This window comes from Pseudomassariella vexata (genome assembly GCF_002105095.1).
Source record: "Pseudomassariella vexata strain CBS 129021 chromosome Unknown BCR38scaffold_8, whole genome shotgun sequence".
NCBI classification, from domain to species: Eukaryota; Fungi; Ascomycota; class Sordariomycetes; order Amphisphaeriales; family Pseudomassariaceae; genus Pseudomassariella; species Pseudomassariella vexata.
Window position 1 is genome coordinate 2,088,269 of NW_024467963.1, and position 19,028 is coordinate 2,107,296.

The 19,028-nt window shown below is 50.8% G+C and overlaps 4 protein-coding genes across 4 annotated transcripts; 2 read left to right on the plus strand and 2 right to left on the minus strand.

The window, feature by feature from the left end:
- Positions 1–709: 709 nt before the first annotated feature.
- On the plus strand, positions 710–3,462 carry BCR38DRAFT_345099 (P-loop containing nucleoside triphosphate hydrolase protein; the record flags this gene model as incomplete). Its single annotated transcript, XM_040856155.1, has 6 exons — positions 710–750; positions 810–837; positions 896–951; positions 1,013–1,262; positions 1,328–2,819; positions 2,873–3,462. The coding sequence occupies 6 exons, from the start codon at positions 710–712 to the stop codon at positions 3,460–3,462; spliced, it is 2,457 nt and encodes an 818-aa protein (XP_040715171.1).
- A 931-nt stretch (positions 3,463–4,393) lies between these two features.
- Positions 4,394–5,921, minus strand: BCR38DRAFT_437035 (uncharacterized protein). The gene is made up of 2 exons (XM_040860502.1): positions 5,381–5,921; positions 4,394–5,267 (listed from the first exon to the last, which is right to left on the minus strand). The coding sequence occupies exons 1-2, from the start codon at positions 5,506–5,508 to the stop codon at positions 4,871–4,873; spliced, it is 525 nt and encodes a 174-aa protein (XP_040715172.1). The 5' UTR covers positions 5,509–5,921; the 3' UTR covers positions 4,394–4,870.
- Positions 5,922–9,518: 3,597 nt separating this feature from the next.
- On the minus strand, positions 9,519–10,771 carry BCR38DRAFT_437037 (uncharacterized protein). The gene has a single exon (XM_040860503.1). The coding sequence runs from the start codon at positions 10,717–10,719 to the stop codon at positions 10,429–10,431; it is 291 nt and encodes a 96-aa protein (XP_040715173.1). The 5' UTR covers positions 10,720–10,771; the 3' UTR covers positions 9,519–10,428.
- A 5,087-nt stretch (positions 10,772–15,858) lies between these two features.
- BCR38DRAFT_344775 (uncharacterized protein) lies at positions 15,859–18,925 on the plus strand (the record flags this gene model as incomplete). The annotated part of the gene is made up of 3 exons (XM_040856129.1): positions 15,859–16,254; positions 16,310–18,495; positions 18,550–18,925. 3 exons carry the CDS (start codon positions 15,859–15,861, stop codon positions 18,923–18,925), a joined length of 2,958 nt encoding a protein of 985 aa, XP_040715174.1.
- Between the last annotated feature and the right edge of the window lie 103 nt (positions 18,926–19,028).

The window sequence follows — 19,028 nt, forward strand, 5'->3', positions numbered from 1 at the left end:
AGATAGGTTGTATGTTCTCTCACTAAACTGAAGGTTATCAAGAGCTAGAAGGCTTATGACCTAACTCACCCACTTCAGCCTCATAGGATTTACTACGATAGATAACAACAGTAGCTTCGGCAGGTAACTACCTGCTTTATCTAAAAGGATCTGAAGGCAGGTGGTACCTTGTAACGAGGGGCAGGGTTTCGTAGGTGGTGGTAATTTACACCCAAGACATCTTACAAATTCGTGATTACGCATCTAGCGTCTGCCTCATTCCGGTTGCCGTCACGTTTACAATCCTTTGGCGCATGCAGCTCGACGCAAGCTACCCGGAATCTAGCATGAGTTCAGGTGTGGAAAGTCTTCGAAGTTGCTGGAGCCCAACTCACAGCTGCCACTTGGCCACAGTGTGGCGTGGAAGATACCCGGCTAATAATGGCCCGTGCACGGCGTGCCTGCTTAAGGTCGTCATCCGGTGCCTACCTAGATTCGGAGCTTCAACAACTTCACCAAATCCGCGAAACTTGCTTCCTCCCCCATTCACGTCCCCATTCCATCACAAAGGTCCCTTCTCTTCATATCATCCAGAGAAACAGACCTTCCACTCTCAACCCATTCACTCCTTGCGTTCCGTTGCATCGCAAGTCCGTCCGTTCGCGACGCTTTCCCCTCCAACCCGATCCACTTAACGCAAACCAGCACATCCTCCGAGCAAACAGACACGATGGCACCTGAACCTGATCACAAGAAGAAGGCCAACTTGGCGTATGTTACAGAATTAATGCTCTATTTTGACTTGGCAACGATACTGATTTTTGGGGCAGCGACGTTTCCGGCTCAGAGCCCAAGGATGTGGGTTTCAGCGGGCCTCAAGTCACCTTCACCAAGATGACAGACTGACATGATGTAGGAAAACGACACCTCCACGGCTATTCTCAAGAAGAAGAAGAAGCCCAACCAGCTGATGTACGTTGATATATTTCCACGGCGGCTTACCTACCCGTTGCTAATTTCTGCTTACCAACAGGGTCACTGATGCAACCAATGATGACAACTCCATCATCGCCCTCTCTAACAACACTATGGAGCAGCTCCAATTGTTCCGTGGTGACACAGTCCTCGTCCGCGGCAAGAAGCGCAAGGATACAGTCCTCATTGTTTTGGCCGATGATGAACTCGATGATGGCAGCGCCCGGATTAACCGTGTTGTTCGTCATAACCTTCGCGTGAAGCATGGCGACATGATCACAATTCATGCCTGCCCAGACATCAAATATGTAAGTCGTTGAGCATCGCCGAGTCCCACCATGAGTTAAATTTGTGAGGCTAATAATCTCCCAAGGCCAAGCGCATCGCTGTTCTGCCTATTGCCGACACTGTTGAGGGCATTACCGGCTCGCTCTTCGATGTTTTCCTTGCCCCATACTTCCGCGAAGCCTACAGACCCGTTCGTCAAGGCGACCTCTTCATTGTACGCGGTGGTATGAGACAAGTGGAGTTTAAGGTCGTCGAGGTTGACCCGCCTGAGTTTGGCATCGTCGCTCAGGATACCGTTATCCACTGCGAGGGGGAGCCCATCCAGCGTGAAGAGGAGGAGAACAACTTGAACGAGGTCGGATACGATGATATCGGTGGTTGCAGGAAGCAGATGGCCCAGATCCGTGAGATGGTCGAGCTGCCCCTGCGTCATCCTCAACTCTTCAAGTCAATCGGTATCAAGCCTCCGCGTGGTGTCTTGCTTTACGGTCCTCCGGGTACTGGTAAGACGCTCATGGCTCGTGCTGTTGCCAACGAGACTGGCGCTTTCTTCTTCCTGATCAACGGTCCCGAGATCATGTCCAAGATGGCTGGTGAATCTGAGTCGAATCTTCGCAAGGCATTCGAAGAGGCCGAGAAGAACTCGCCTGCCATCATTTTCATCGACGAGATCGACTCTATTGCTCCCAAGCGAGACAAGACCAACGGTGAAGTCGAACGACGTGTTGTTTCGCAACTGCTCACCCTCATGGACGGTATGAAGGCGCGCTCCAATGTTGTCGTCATGGCCGCCACCAACCGACCCAACTCTATTGATCCTGCCCTACGACGTTTCGGTCGCTTCGATCGTGAAGTGGACATTGGCATTCCCGACCCCACTGGCCGTCTTGAGATTCTTCAGATTCACACCAAGAACATGAAGCTTGGCGATGATGTCGATTTGGAGCAAATCGCCGCCGAGACCCACGGTTACGTCGGTTCCGATGTTGCCGCGCTCTGCTCCGAGGCTGCCATGCAGCAAATCCGAGAGAAGATGGATCTCATTGATCTTGACGAGGATACCATTGACGCCGAGGTTCTCGACTCATTAGGTGTCACCATGGAGAACTTCCGATTCGCCCTGGGTGTGTCCAATCCCTCGGCTCTTCGCGAGGTCGCTGTTGTCGAGGTTCCCAACGTCCGCTGGGAGGATATTGGTGGTCTCGAGACAGTCAAGCAGGAGCTGAAGGAGAGCGTACAGTACCCCGTCGACCACCCCGAGAAGTTCCTCAAGTTCGGTCTTTCGCCATCTCGCGGTGTTCTGTTCTATGGACCCCCTGGTACTGGTAAGACGATGTTGGCCAAGGCTGTTGCAAACGAGTGTGCAGCCAACTTCATCTCTGTGAAGGGCCCTGAACTGCTCAGCATGTGGTTCGGTGAGTCGGAGAGCAACATCCGAGACATCTTCGACAAGGCTCGTGCTGCAGCCCCTTGTGTTGTGTTCCTCGACGAGTTGGATTCTATTGCAAAGGCTCGTGGTGGCTCCGTCGGTGATGCCGGTGGTGCCTCGGATCGTGTTGTCAACCAGCTTCTGACGGGTAAGTTTTTTTCCCTTGGCATGCATACTTCGCAGATGACTAACGCCATATAGAAATGGATGGCATGACCTCAAAGAAGAACGTGTTTGTGATAGGTGCCACCAACAGACCCGAGCAGCTTGACCCCGCTCTTTGCAGACCTGGTCGTCTTGACTCGCTGATCTACGTGCCTCTGCCCGACGAGGAGGGCCGTCTTGGCATTCTCAGCGCCCAGCTTCGCAAGACCCCGGTCGCTGGAGATGTCAACCTACAATACATTGCCTCCAAGACTCACGGGTTCTCCGGTGCCGATCTTGGTTTCATCACTCAACGTGCCGTCAAAATTGCCATCAAGGAGGCCATCACTGCGGATATCAACCGCGCCAAGGAACGTGAGGCTGCTGGTGATGACATGGACATTGATGATGAAGCTGAGGACCCTGTGCCTGAGCTTACCAAGCGTCACTTCGAGGAGGCTATGCAAATGGCTCGACGGTCAGTCACCGATGTCGAGATTCGCCGGTACGAGGCCTTTGCCCAGCAAATGAAGAACGCTGGCCCTGGTGCCTTCTTCAAGTTCCCCTCGGGTGGAGTCGATGGAGGTGCACCCTCCGGAAACAACGACTTTGGCGCTGGAGGCGACGACGATGGTCTGTACGACTAAATAGAACCGGCTTGATCCGGCTCTTGATCACTGGTTCATGTACTCTAATTTCCTCCCCCACCGTTCACCGCTTTCTCCATGAGGACGCGGCTTGACTGGGTTCACTATGAGTGAGCAACAAGACCACCTCAAAGTTCGGCTTCCCTCCCGCTGTTGCGAAGGGGGGTCGGGTACTTCGGTAGATTTGGGAATATCTGGGTGGTAGAGCAAGATGCTGATAATGGTTTGCCTTATGTGAGTTTGCATGGCATATGGCTGGTTGGTCTGCTGCTTACTTGTGGAGGGCTTTTGCCTCTTGGGAGCAGGGAAGTCATATTGCCTGCCATACATATAGCGCCTTGCACCTGATGATAGGGAGTTTACGATAGATTTCATCGATTTGCATTCATGACAACGTTCGCTCGGTGATAATGCATATTGTGTGTTCTAATGTGGGGTTTGATGATATCAAGGTCTAATGTCCCAGTCTACCTGCTAAATTCACGGTACTATGGGAAATACCTTATTACTACCGACTTCTACCATAATAATGGACTTATGTTATCCAGTGGCATGCACTCCTATCGCGCGGCTTCCCAGTTCGAGCGCAAAACCAATACAACACTTAATGGTTGGGTCTACAGATTTTGGAGCCCATAGGAGCCTCCAAGATAAGGGGGGATTGCTAGCTTTCCAAGTTTTGCAGCTGCAGAAACAAAACAGGACGGTTGGCAACGATAGCCCTACCAGTTTAGTCTGGGTGTCTATCTGCTCTGAGTTACTGTTACGAGGCAACGTTGAGTTGCTAAACGGGCAGTTCGCAGTGGATTTACCCAAAGGACTCCAAGGTAGGTGGGTGATACGAGCTCGCAGCATCTTCAGTCCTTTGTGTCCTGGTATGGGTGTTGGTGGGTCAATTCTCTTGGGGACCATTGAATTACTCAGCCCTGGTGGTTATTGGTATTCAACGACAACAATACACCTCGCAAGATGGGGAGTGGTAGAACTTGAAGAATCGAAAACAGACCAAAATGGTTAGGAAGAGGATTGATTGGTCACAAAATGTCTATCTACCCCTGCGCATAGCAACTCAAACAGTACCCTTCAGACTGTCTGTCATGCAATTCTGACCTTATGTGGTATTAGTACTCGACCTGAAAATGTGTAATTGGTGCCGCCAATGAAATTACTCTCCTCCCCCCATGTCCAGTATCGAAAAACCACAGTAGCAGTGTAGTGAACGCCATACGCCTTGATGCCGTACTTTGTTCTTTGTCTTCTCTTGTCTTTTCTTCACCCGATCCCATGGCTGTCTCAGTCTGTGTGGGCAGCCCAGCATCCTTCCCGTCTCCATGATCTTTATGACGGCAGTACTGCTTGATCTTTATTCAGCAACCCCTCTGCTCCATACTCCTTCCGGCCGGACCAACTAAGTCCCATCGTCAATCGTACACACAGCCTCCAGACTCTCCCTCGTCACCTTGAGGATGTCCTCCACGACAGCAGCCGGCATGGCTAGACTACCGTCTACTCCTGCCACCGAGTTGTTACCACCGACACCATTAACAGCCGCTGAAACCTTCTTCGTAGTTCCGTTTGTGCCGTTGCCGTTCACCTCGCCGTTTTTAGTGGTGTTTGCTGTTGATTCAGCCGCAGCCGTGGTCACTTGTTGCGTCTCATGCCGCACGTCCTCGAGCACGCGCCGGATCAGCGCTGGGAATGTGGAGACTTCGCCTGATCGGAGGAGTTGCAGGGCGTGGGATTGCACGGCAGACGGCCAGTTGGACTTATCGGCGTTGAGGGCATGGAGGAGGTGGTCCTGGATTCTGTTTGGTGGGGGGAAAGGTGGGTGTTAGCCATGTTAAAGACTTGAATAGATACAAGTGGGGGAGGGGAGTGGGGCGGGGATGAATGAGAGACACAGAGGAAGGCAAAGTACTTTTCAATGTGTCCTTCTGATATTAACAGAGAATTAATGTGTGAGCGCAGCTGTGCGTCCAGTGTCGCAGGGGTGTAAGTCGTTGCCGAGGCGGGCACCTTGGCCGGTGTTGAGGGTGGGTGCGACATGGTGGTGGACTGGTGGAGGGGATTCCTCCAAGGACTGACAATGAAGACCAGTAGGAATGTTGTCTTTCGTTTAGAGTCAACACAATATTCTCGTAGTCGAGGCTCTTCCTTGTCAGACTTGCGCCGCAAGACGATCGCTTAATAAACCTCTAGCTAACTGAGGTGAGCAGCTAGGCACAGTAGCTAGCGAGCTTGATGAACCGAAGCAACCCCAAAACCGGCAACAAAAAAGAGGGAGGAACAACGAGGAATGAGAATTAAGGTCGGCCCGTCCAGCTCTCTTGGGGGTGAATCGCCGTTGACCAATTCGCCGAATGACACCAGCTTTATTGGCCCCCGATGACTGCGCAGAGCTAGCAGGAGATGACCATTTGAATTCAACCTCGCCGCGGTGACGTTCTGGATGGCGAGGCTGACGATGCGCTACCCCGGACCCTAGCAACTTTGCCAATGCGCAGAAAATGTGCAGCCGGGGCCGGCGCTTTGGCCAACCAGACGCGCGGGTGAGCTGCGCCGCCTTTGAGCGCGCGACGCTGTGGGCCCTGGGTAAGCTAGGCAGCTCTGCATAAGGGAGCGACCATAGCGACAGCTCGTATTAGTAAGTTTTACCAGTAATATATTGCCCTACAGGCTTTCCTACTACAAGCGGGGTCGTTTATGCCTCCGGTTATGTGACTAGACTAAGACGGCAACCTCCGCAGTACTATCCTAGTACTGTACTGAAGGTGAGGGGTGCGTCAAGGTGATGTTATATTGCACTTGTATCTGAATAAGACATGTAATTAAGGTGGTTGATTAATAGGCAGATCGGGGGAATCGGCCCTATGTTGAAGAATTAGATGGTTGTCGCTTGATCGCTGTGCCGGCTTCATGCGTTGTGCTGCGTAGATTGGTGTTGCAGGACCTGTGAGTTGGTCTTGCTCTTCTATGTGTATGTGGAGGGAAGGAAGGGTCGGACCCACTATCTACAACTAGCAACTATACTTGCCTCGCGTTTCTTTCTCCGACCGTTCTGTCCGTCTGCCCGACCTCGGCTAATTCCCCTTCCAGATCTCTAGAGCGCAAAGAACCAGATTCTGGGGGGGCATCCGGATGGAATCCGAACCGATCAACGCTAGGCCCGTGGCCGAATACTTACTCTTCTTATCGCTAAGGCTAAGACGCGAAAATAACGGTAACGACTATGGAGACGCTTAGTCGGCCTGTTATCCATGTTCAAGTTCTGTATTGAAGTTATCGTATACGAACTTGACTAAGGTGTACGCTATATAGTTTGTCGGCCGGCATATATCGATTCTAGTGTCTAAAGTCTACTACGCGTTCGTCCACAAGGGAGCGACATATATGATTATAACCTGGATTAGTAGCATACTCAGAGTATCGTAGCGGGCCCGATAAATCCAAAAGGTAGATCCTCGATCAGCTTTAGAGCATAGTTACCGAGCCTCGCTCCGTCACCCGCCCTAAAGGGATAGGTATAGCCAACATTAACGGTGGCCCCCTCTACGACTATCGCTTACCTCGAAGCTGTTCTGGGGCCTATTCGGTCCAGCCAGTAATTTCCACGAGGCACTACGAACGGGGCAGACGCAGAGTTAAGGTTTGAGAACCTGCCTCCTAATCTCCACGAGCTGTTTACCTTCTATCGGTACACATACAGTAGGCCGGTTTACACACGCGGCAACCTAAGTAGCTTGAATATCCTAGTACGGAGGGACAACGTAGTTAGTAATGATATTAGGAGACAGTAGGTTAGTTCCCACCTTACTACGGTACACTTATGCATAGTATCTTGATCCCTGAAACATGTTTTAGTATAAGAGATAGATAAGTATCTAACCATGATACTAAACGAACTTAGGAGAGAAGGTATCCGGCGTAAGTCTTTTAGCGCCTTCTGAAATGAGAACCCAATTCATCATGAAATGTTTACTATAGCTTTAGTATAATCAATATTCATCACCTAGTGCTATAATAGTACGGTTTTTTATATTTATAGCATTAGTTCTCCATTGTTGAGTATATCCCAAGTTAGTACTTTAGTCGAGTTGTAATTTATTTGTCTATCAAATCGATAAGCAGTCTTCTTCGACTCGATATACTACATGACCTTATCTCGGATAGACTGCTAGTTAGTAGCAGATATGCCTAGGGCACTACTGTCTTGTAGAGCTGCACTAAGAGCCTCTTTTTCCTATTCGATATAATTCCAACCCTTTATCTCCGGTCGAAGTAGTGTTCTCCCAAAAATAGACTGAAGTTAACTCGTGCTTTTAATCTTGCCAATAATAACGCGAACTAGCAGTATAGATGTCGGCGCTAGGGGATTTATGTTTCTTCTTATATCTATATAGACTACGCGGTGGGTAGTTGGCCAGTAAACGTGACTTCGAGCCCAGGCACATGGTTTGGATAAGGCAATGGTATGGAACGAAGTTACGGGACAGGATAGTACCGATTTATAACGATGGCCATACATGGAGGCACCAAAATTATGCCGCGTAATGTACTGATCAGGAGACTGCAACTGGCATGAAATGTGGCTCGTGTGTGAAGTTGGAGTGCGACGACACGGTGTGAGTCCTAACAACTGAACAGGTTTATCAGGTCTCACGTAAAGGTCTTAATCTACTTCAGTACATATGAAAAAGTAATTATTCATCCTCCCTCACGGGAGCATGTGCATTTATTCAATTGTTCCTGTTTAAGATTTTGTTGGCTTGTGGCTTCAACCTCCTCACAAGTCCTCGGACAACTGCGTCAAGTTGGCTCAAGGGCTCAGGGGTAGCTATCGGGTAGTTCCGCCCATGCATGCTGGTTGATCAACTACCATTCCAAGCTGAAGAACTTGTAAGATGTTTCTCTCTAAATCGTGATTTCCTGGAAAAGGCACATGAATGTTATATGAGCCTTTTTGGTGTTTTCTGATTTCAAATGCTGCAGCTTGTTGCAGCCAATGTCACTGCCTGATATTCGCATTGCCACAGTGTGTTGGTTGCATTCCATCTTGTTCATGTCACTTCATTTTCTTAGGTCCAGTAATCCAGCCACGATGGATAATTCTACCCTTAAGCTGTGATGTGCCCTGAGTATTTTCATAGTTCGCATTATTTCTACAGCGACTGCGTTTCGTGGATCACTCTGTATTCCTGGATCTTTGATATTCGCACCTTGGAAAGTTGAGTCAGCTTACACATTCAGATCCCAGAATGCAACCTTGATCACACCGTGAGTGTATACATTGAAAAGAAAATGATGTCAGCTTACTCAAATGCGAACCCAGAGATAACTCGTCTCATTGATGGTTGGTCATTTCGTGGGTTTTCATAAGAGAGTCTCGTGTATGGGATGACCTATTTCATGAGACTTGGGCTGAACTATCTTTCAATGCGTTGCCTATCTATTTGGGCTTATGCTGAGAGTAATGCACTTCTATGTTAATACCTTCCTGCTTTGCTGTTAGCACTTTATAACAGCATTTAAGGCAAATATGTACGTAAAACATGTTGGTTAGTTCCCACAGCCAAGAAGCATTGGCATGTCGGAGTGTTTTCAAAAGAATTTATTAGGGTAAAATGTTGCATGAGTAGGGTGGGTTTATGATGATATAACCTTCCCAGCCACTTTCGACGGAGGGTCATCTTCCCAATTATATCTATACACAAGCGAATGCTAGAGAAGCAATGTATAATGACGTGCGATATTGGAGGAGCAATGCAGAAGCTGGCGACTGATCTTGACGGCCTAATGGGACTAGTGATGACATTCCAAGTGGCTGAGTGGTCATGAGATTCCACCAACATTTGTCATTAGCACTATTACGACGAGTTCAGGAAGCAAAAGACCGAGGGAAACCGATACAGCATTAATGGAAAGCGGGTGATGTAATATTTTAGTTTCTCCGGAGTGCTGGGGATCTAACGTGAGTCACGCGAGGTGAAGACTGTGACGGGCTAATACTATGCTTAGACTGACCAAGGAACGAACCAGTGTAAATTTGAGTACTTAGACGCCACATGATGCTGGAACCCGAATAATCCAGGATAAACTTCTATTTGTTCGTGACTGCAATGGATGGAAGCTGCATATATTGGATACTGTATCAATTTGGAAGAGAGGTGGGAGGCATACGAAAAGGCGGTATATGTACCGAGGATGGTCGTCCTTGTGTGATAAGTTCTTCAATACAGCCAGCCTTGTGTTCCTCGCGACGAATCCGACATTTCATCAATATGGCAGTCACAAGCATCTATAAGACCCTTTGGAGGGTTTGCGAGGAATCTCAGGGTCCGCAGCACCACTGTATACACCAAATGTGGAAAGAGCGAAGCCCTCGCTGTCATTGAATCAAATTGAGCGCTCTATAGACTGTCACTTTATTTTTGGTAGCTGGCCTGGAGCTTGTTGACATCGAGGAGATGCAACTTTGTTAATTGAGGCATGGGGTATACTTACTACAGCATGTACTTTGTAGATTGTGAGAGAAATCATTTGCAAGCGGTCGTTTGCAAGCCCCACAGCGTATGGGTTATCTAGTGCCGGAGGCACTCGATCGGATTAGTGGGCAGATACATGATGTCGCCATCATGAAATATGTGCCGGAGCGGCTATGAAAGACCGAGATCGCTTCGATTGTCCAGAACGGGGATTCCGTGACTTGAAGGACCTATGGAGAGCGGCTAGACATGGGCAACTGCGTCGCTGGATCTATGTTTCATTAGTGGACTGCGGAATCCCGCAGTATCTCCTGTGACACCCGTTCGGTGGTAGTCTCCCAAACTGTCCTCGCGCTCCCGGGGGCATTATTCCACCTGTCGGTACTCGTGCAAGAGGCCTTTTCAGACGGACGCACTTGTTGTGTTTGCTACGCTTGTTCCGTAGGAACACTTGGATGCCGAGATGCGATTTGGACAAATTCACTTAGCCAGGACAGCTTGCCCGCAGGTTTCGGGTACTTTGCTCATCAAACAAAATGGTGCTTGATAGCGACGGTGTTTTCGGGTAGCGCGATAGCCCCTCACCATACAAGCTCGCCATTTGTTTCTCATCGCTGTAGAGGATGCTGTTGCTATGCTCTGGTAACGGTTCCGAGGTCTTTCCGGGCAAATTGTTCGGCATGGTTAACGAACACAGCAAATGTGGAGTGGTAGCTGTACATATCTTTGGCAGGAGAAGAAGTCCTGTTGTATGGAGTGCTTCGGGTTTCAGCATGCAGCCGACTCAAGACTTCTTTAAGTGGGCGCCACCGGCGTTTATGTAGGCGACAACCCGGGGAGATTCTGGACACGGCATGACCCCCACGACAATGTAACTAGATCCTGGCTGGATTGCACACCACTGTCCCGTCACCTGACGTCGTAAGGCAGTGGAAGTTGCAGCACGCATGCCGACTGCAGGAACCACAGACAGGGTGGTAAATCGTGGCCATGATCGTCCACCACGACCCACGGGCCGCTAGAGGGGTAGCTTGTGGTGCATATCAGCATGCTTGTTTGGGAAGTAAAGAGGTGGGCGACGCGGAAACAAGATGTGCCTGCATCGTGGATGGGTGGATGTCCAGATAGCCGGGTCCTGGCGTGGGACCAGATATGGTTGCCTGCAGACGCAACAGGCCTGAATGGGAAGTGGAGGATATATATTCGTGGGGGTTGCATTGGGGCTAGTTTAGCTACTGCGAAATAGCATGAGTTAGTCCACAAGTATCCTGAGCCGCTGAACCTCGTGTTGTGGCGAGATTATTGCCAAGAGAGACCAAAGACACTTCAAGTCTTCATCTTGTGCAACAGCGAAGGCAAACGAAGCTTTCCGGAGAAAATCAAATTGAAGAAAAGGAATGGAGAAAGAGAGACATAGAGCAATAAACATTTACGAAGATAAATGTGCCTTTGCCGGTCGCTCTGGTACTTTGACAAGGTGCCAGAGCTGACTCCACAAGGCTCAAACAAACACCAAATCATGAAATATTGACAGGAACGATCTCACATTGGCAGGCAAACCACTCTACAGCCCTACCAACTGCTCTTGGTTCGTTGCCCATCAAAACTGCTAGAAAGCGGCCGGATAGCGAGATCAAAGGCAACTAACTCACAGAAGCCCAAACACACCTGCGTAATGTCGGATCAACCTGAGAGACTAAAATACCTCAATGAGTGACCCTCACGTCAACAACGGAGATAGAGGTATATTTACCATCATGTCCAGCGTGCCTAATTAGTAAAGTCAGGAGATGCTACAGGCAGGCACACAGAGCGCTTAAGCAAAGCTCGCTCCGGTCCACCAGAGAATTGGCTTCGAAAAGAGAGCAACCCCGACTCTTAATCCCTTCGAGCGCATGCTGTTTCATAATACCGCAAGAAGCCTAGGTCAAGATGCGGTTTGTCTCTCTCCATTCCCCGACCCATAGCACACCTACGCAGTAGGCGAAGCAGATCATTCCAAGAGACGAGGTTCCCTGCTGTTGGCTTTCCGACTCCAGTATAAGAGTAAGCAGTGATGCGCCCAGGTCTTAGAGCCATACAAGAAAGACCACAGCGGGAGGGCAGAAAAAGAAATCGCCACCGGACGAGCATCTAGAAGCCGACTGGCATGCAGCAAGAGATGGAGTCGCTCATGCCGTTGCAAAGGAGCAGGAATTACCCCAGTGGCGGGTCCGGCTTCAAAAACTGCTCATCGTTCCTGCCTCATTAGCAACCCAACCTGGAATGCCGTCATTCCCAAATTGCTGCACCACTACAGCACGAGTAGGACACGTGTCTTTGACTCAACTACGGCAATTTTTGCATGTTTTCATTCTTTTCCGAGGTTTTCGCCAACCAAGCAAGCGGCCGTTGGGTGATTCGTGACTTGTAAGATGGTTCAACCCATAATAGAGCGTTACGGAGCTGCATCTATCCCTGAACCAGATCTCCTGTCTTCCTCTCAAGATCTTTCAGTTTTCACCCTCACTCAGAAGCAAGCTGTGGTCCTGACAAGCACTAAGGTATCTTGGACCTGAGTTGGCACAATCCTGCCAAAACCAAATCCGTGGCCATTGCATGACCTATAACCATCATAGGGCCATGAATGAATACGTGTCTGACAACCGGCAGGAACACGTACGTTTCATACAGCAAAGTTCGTTGTTTTTTTCGCCCGATGGCTGTCGAGGACTTTCAACCTGCCCAAGTCCAACTCCTAGAACGGAGTCTGGAACAGAGGACGCGTCTACTTGCCATCGTCCATGACATTGTCGAACACCATATTGGAATGACCTGCAGCCGCTGGAAGGTATGTAACACTTGTCAATTCTTTCTAGTTAGGCTGACGCTGCCTATAGTGTGTCATGAAGCGATTGGCTAACTACGGCTCTCACTTCTAGGGAGAACTGTGGCTGTATACGGGCATATGTCCTACCTTTACGGGGTTCCATTTCGTGATGGATTATGACATGACCTAGTCTGTGTAACCAGAGTGTAGGCTCTAGTGAAGAGCCAATCATCACAACTCTCAAGACACCTCGACAGCCGGACAACAAATGTCCGTTGTTCGATCTGAATCTAGATGCCTGAGGATTTCCCCACAACCCAGGTCAGGGTTGCATATGTCGTGGAATATCATCAGCCTTGTGAGACACAGCCTTTGTCCCCATGGGCAGGGGGGAAGGGAAGAAGGGGGGCGGTTGGACACATGTTAACCCGCATCTACAGGCCATTTAAGCGACCAATACACGTCTTGTTGGCAGTGCCAGGCAGGACGTCATCTGAACGGACCGTGCCTAATGGGAATAGCCTGCAGTGAAACACTAGGCCAATGACACGCATGACAGGGTTGGATTCTCGGGCCTGAGGATAAAGTATAAGTGGCTTGTGCAAGTCTGGCGTGCTAATGTTGCATCCGTACCCAATATTCCGATGCAGAGAGCCATTCTGACAGACTTCAACGTCGGCCTGATCAGCGACAGGAGCAGGGCCTTCCTGCATCACAGCTGTGGCGCTCTGTATGAACACGTTGCGAGATGGGCGTGCACGACCGGTGGGATGCGGGGAATTGTACAAGACGGCCGACGGAGATTAACACGGTATGGGATGCTGATCTGGATGCTTCAAGTGGTTGAAACCCATCGTCGGCAGGCAAGACCCATGATTCTCATTGAAGGACTCCATCCCCACTTCTCACCGGTGTACCATGTATGCCAGGCTGGCATCCTATTATACTTTATCGCAATGTCGGTCAGTCGCTGAACCAGAGACGAGTGACAGCCAAAAAGCGGATAGGCTGACGGTGTTCGGGACGCAAAAGCGACAGCAGACAAGTGATTGATGTAGCATGTCGCCGTCTACGTCAAATGAGTGAACACACAAGCGAATGCAGCTGAAGATTCGGCAAGCCGTCATCCGCATGCCAGAATGGGTCCTTATCGCTAGAGATATTAGGAGAAGAATGCATAGGTGCGTGCAGAATGGCGGAAACCACTCTGGCTCTTGACGCGTGGCCGAGAGACAAATACTGGATCGGGCCAGAAGAAGAGCCAGCACCTTCACCGATTTCATCTTTGCCATTGACGATATAATTGGTGGTACCAAAGTGGCTACTGCCAGTGCAGTATTGCGCAACGGTTTCCGAAGTCGCCATTAGCCTACCGCAGCTGGAACTCACCGTCGATGGTGTAGCAAGCGAGCAGTTTGTCTACCAGTCTTCAAGTACTGGGACCAACATCAAATGATCACTGCATACAAGCCCAGCCCCAGGCATCTGGTGCAATACTGGCAAGGAAAGCGTACAAGCATCCATGGATGAGACCCCTTTCAGCAGGCCCGAATCACAGGTGCAGGTTGCACAGAGAATAGTTCTTTCAGTTGGGAGAACATTGAAGCCGTTAGGCTCAAGCGTGCTGTCAAGTGTCATCAGGATCTTTCCAGTATCTAGCCTACCGATACCACAGTCCGGTCACACGGCATCGATAGGGCCAGAGCACAACGAGACCATCAAGAACAAGATGCCGCGAGGAGCCGTGATTGATATGACTCTTTGAGCCTGAAAGAATACCATCATGATCTGTTCAGGTGAGCGGCTTGGATTTCTTTTATTATCCGCTCCCCCCCGGTCCCCCTCCCCAACCCGAAGCTCCCCCTCAACCCCACCAAAACCGAGACCTTCGCCCACACCTACAAGCCCCTGGTCAACCGAGCCTGCATGCATGCAGGTTTGCTGCAATCACCGTTCCCATCAACAGCTAAGAGGCAAGGCGGTGAGAAGGCTGCAAGCCGTTTGGCTCTCGCGGTAAGCCTCCCTGCAAAACCATAGCACACTATTCGCATATCGGGCATCGAGCCTGCATCTGCACGCTCATTATCACCTTTGGAATACTCTTATCGGTCGACAGGCACTCGGAAAAAAAAAACAAGCGCAGGGCCTTAGCCGACTGAATACATTGTAGTGTGTGGTAGACTAACGATCCTGGCTGACGTGGAGAAGCAGGTACTTCTGCATCCGACCAGTGGAATTGATTGCCGGCGCAAGTTGCCAGTCGCCAGCCGCTCGTGAAAGCTGGGTGGTCGAGACGCGGGCTGCAAAGTCGGCCGTCCCGTGCTTTCTGTCCCATCTTTCTTCGTCAATTTTTTTCGACTCAAGAAGGTCGGTCGGGACCGACTAAAGACGATTCTGTCCACGGCATTGGTCATTGTCGGAGTAGTTGAGGCTAGACAGCTCGTTCTAACACCGGTTATCATTTCTAGTTGGTCGGGCCAGGGCACTGGTTCCCCGGTCACTGATTATTTTGTACTCGTCTACTTCAAGACCCCTCCATCTTCTTTCTCTACGCTCGATTCGAACCTCCACCGCCGTTCTGGCTCTGGTATCGACACATGCCATATTGACATTTTCGTCTAGGCCTTTTTTGTGTTCCCAATCCCCGACCTATTGCTGGTGTCACGATCGCTCTGTGCCATCGTCCACAGACACAGTGCGTGTCGATCCCTGTGAACACGAGGCAGTGCCAATCGTCTAGTCTCGAGTCAGTCTCCCCAGAGCAGCCAGCCCGAGGGTGTGGCTGTCGCCACTAACACCATCCTGTGACCCTGCCCCACCAGACCCTGCCCGGATTTCTTCTGACTTTGAGCCGAGACAGGACCGTAGACCTCCATCTCGGACCACCGCCTTCACAGGCTACGTACGGCAAGCATTCAAGGCTTTGCAATTGCGGCCCTGGGTGTGTACTTTTGCCTCCATTACTCGGAGAGATGAGCAGGTCCTGGGGGTTTCTTTCATAAGGAGTAAGTTTTGCATCTCGAAGCGTCCCAACACGTACTTCCTATGATGCATGGTTCTGTCCCTCTAAACTATGCACGACCTGACCGCGACTTAGCATTCAATATGGCTCCGGCGATAGTCAACCCAGACGAGGACCCTCTAGAGGCTGTGAGACGCATCTTCCACTACGCGTATCCCGGGCTTCTTCTGTTGTCCTTCTTAATTGTTGGCGCGACACACAGCATTGTGTCGGCGTTGCGCAAGGAAGATGTCGTGGCTACCACAGTTCGAGGGCCCGGTGGCAAACCTCTGCCCGTCACGAAACGAAAGCGAGAAGAATATGGCGACGACGATACAGACGGGCAGCAGTTTGGACAGGCATCCAAGGCCTTCTTTAGAGCCAGCATGGTGGTTGCGACGCTGACATTCTTTGGTACGGCCGTCAATGTCACTGCTCGTGCCCTGTACCACCGATCTGTAGATGGAGAGCATGGTTGGTGGTGTGGGGAGCCCAAGACGGTAAGCATTTTGAAAGCCCAGTGGCTTGCTCTCTGTTCACGGCTCACACGCATAGGTCTTCATCCTCGGTTCCGCATTCCTGTATGTCTACGTCTCAATCACCCTCTGGGACTGGCCGACGAGTCCATACCTGGTCCACATTGTCTTCTGGAGCATTGCCCTTATCCTCGATATGGTCATATTCGTCTGCGATTTCCAGATTCTTTCCGGACCGCATCATGTCATGACAAATCTCGGTCGTAATAAGTTTACCATCGAGACGGGGCCGAACAATTGGGACAAGGTTGACCTCGGTTTCTCAGCATGCCGCCTCATCCTGCTCATAGGTCTCGTAATTGTCTATTTGGGTGTCATCTGGGTCGGATCCCAAACACATAATGAGGATTATGACGACGATTACCAGTCTGATGCGGATGAGAACACGCCTCTGCTGGATAGTGCGGGTCACAATGGGTACCATGCAAATGGACACTCGGGTACCAACGGGAATGGAAATGGCAATGGCAACGGGACCGCCAATGGCACGACAAATGGCGTGGTTGAGGTGAATGCTCCAACGGTGGATGCCGAGGCTGCCTTCTACCGCCCAGAAAAGCTGCCGCATACGACATGGGTTGAATACCTCAGAGGCTACTCGATATTCTTTCCCTACATGTGGCCTAGTGCGGAGCTGAAACTACAATTAACGGTCGTCTTCTGTTTTGTCCTCCTGGTACTCCAGCGAATTATCAACATCGCGGTTCCATGGCAGATTGGAAAGGTGGTTAGCCAGCTGGCTGGAGAGCACATGGAAGCAGGCCAGACATTCCGAATGCCTTGGGTTGCTCTGTCATTGCTCATGGTCTTCAAGACTCTTCAGGGACCTTCTGGACTTCTCGGCTCTATACGGTCGCTCCTCTGGATCCCCGTTTCGCAACACACGTACCGAGCTCTGACGACATCGGCCTTCGAGCATGTGCACTCGCTCAGTCTTGATTTTCATCTCGGCAAACGGACGGGCGAGGTCTTGTCGGCGCTGAACAAAGGAGCATCTGTGAACTCGTTTCTCGAGCAGGTCACTTTCCAGGTGTTCCCTATGCTGATTGATTTATTCGCCGCTATCGGCTTCTTCTATGTAGAGTTTGGTCCCACCTATGCGGCCCTCACCTCCATCATCACTTTCTTCTACCTGTTCTTGACGATGCGCATGGCACAAAACACGGCAGACCAAAGGAGAAACATGTCCAATGCGGACCGGGAGGAGGAAGCCGTCAAGAATGATTCCATCATCTCGTACGAGACCGTCAAGTACTTCAACGCCGAGGCGTTCGAGTTCAATCGCTACCGAGGTGCCATCAGGAACTTCCAGGCGGCCGAGGCCAAAGTGACATGGAGCATTGCCCTGATGAACATGTGCCAGTCTCTTGTTTTCATGACGGGCATGCTTGTTGCCATGATGCTCGGCGCCTATCAAGTCAGTCTCGGTACGCGACGAGTCGGTGACTTTGTCACTTTGATGACCCTCTTGGGCCAGTTGCAGGGACCCCTCAACTTCTTCGGTACATTTTACAGGACAGTTCAACAGTCCATGATCTCAGGCGAGCGACTACTCGAGCTTTTCAAGCAGCGTCCAACTGTAGTGGATCGGCGGGGCGCCACCGAGGTCACTCATTGCGATGGCCATGTTGAATTCTCCAAGGTTGAGTTTGCGTATGACCAAAGACGACCTGCTTTGACGAAACTCAGCTTCGAATGCCCTCCTGGAACGACCACAGCACTGGTGGGCGAATCCGGTGGTGGAAAGTCGACACTGTTCCGGCTCATGTACAGGTACTTCAACTGTCAGCGTGGCACAATCAAGATTGACGGCCAAGACGTCAAGGACGTGACGATCGATTCCATCCGTCGTTACATCGGTGTGGTGCCACAAGATACCATCTTGTTCAACGACACACTCATGTACAACCTCAAGTACGCAAACCAGAATGCCACAGCCGAGGACGTGTACGCCGCCTGCCAAGCAGCCAGTATTCACGACCGCATCATGTCTTTCCCCGACGGGTACTACACCAAGGTTGGCGAGAGAGGTCTACGTCTCAGTGGTGGCGAAAAACAGCGTGTCGCGATTGCTCGCACTCTTCTCAAGAACCCCAAAATCATCATGCTCGACGAGGCCACTTCGGCGCTAGACAGCCACACGGAGCAGGAGATTCAGTCAAGACTGGCAAAGATTGGAGAGGGACGCACCATGATGATCATTGCGTAAGTATCCCAGTAAGGAAACCGGCGAATAATTGTGCTAATCAATATGGGCAGACACCGTCTCTCGACCATCACGCACGCCGACCAGATTCTTGTGCTTAAGAACGGCACAATTGTCGAGAAGGGTACACATCAGAGCCTGGTGGACAGACCCAACTCGGTGTACGGGCGAATGTGGAAGAAGCAAGCCAAGGCAGAGGATGCGGCCGTGGCGGCTAGGAATGCCATCAGTAAGGCGACTTATCTCCTCCGCAAGGCTAACCTTGGCGGCACGGAAAGCTCTACTTCCACCAAGATTCGCAAGGACGGGCGGACAACGCCTTGCGATGATGCTAGCAGCTCGTCAGACGAGTCGGCTAAGGCTCTCTGCGATCTAGGGACAACGCCGCCACGACTTTCACTCAAGGACGAAGCAACAGCTCCTCCGTGAGCCAGCGAGGCTCTCGTGGTCGCCGGCCATCTTGAACTTCGCACATAGCACCACGAAAATCCGAGTTGCTAATTACTAATAACGACTCACCCAACCCCTCTCG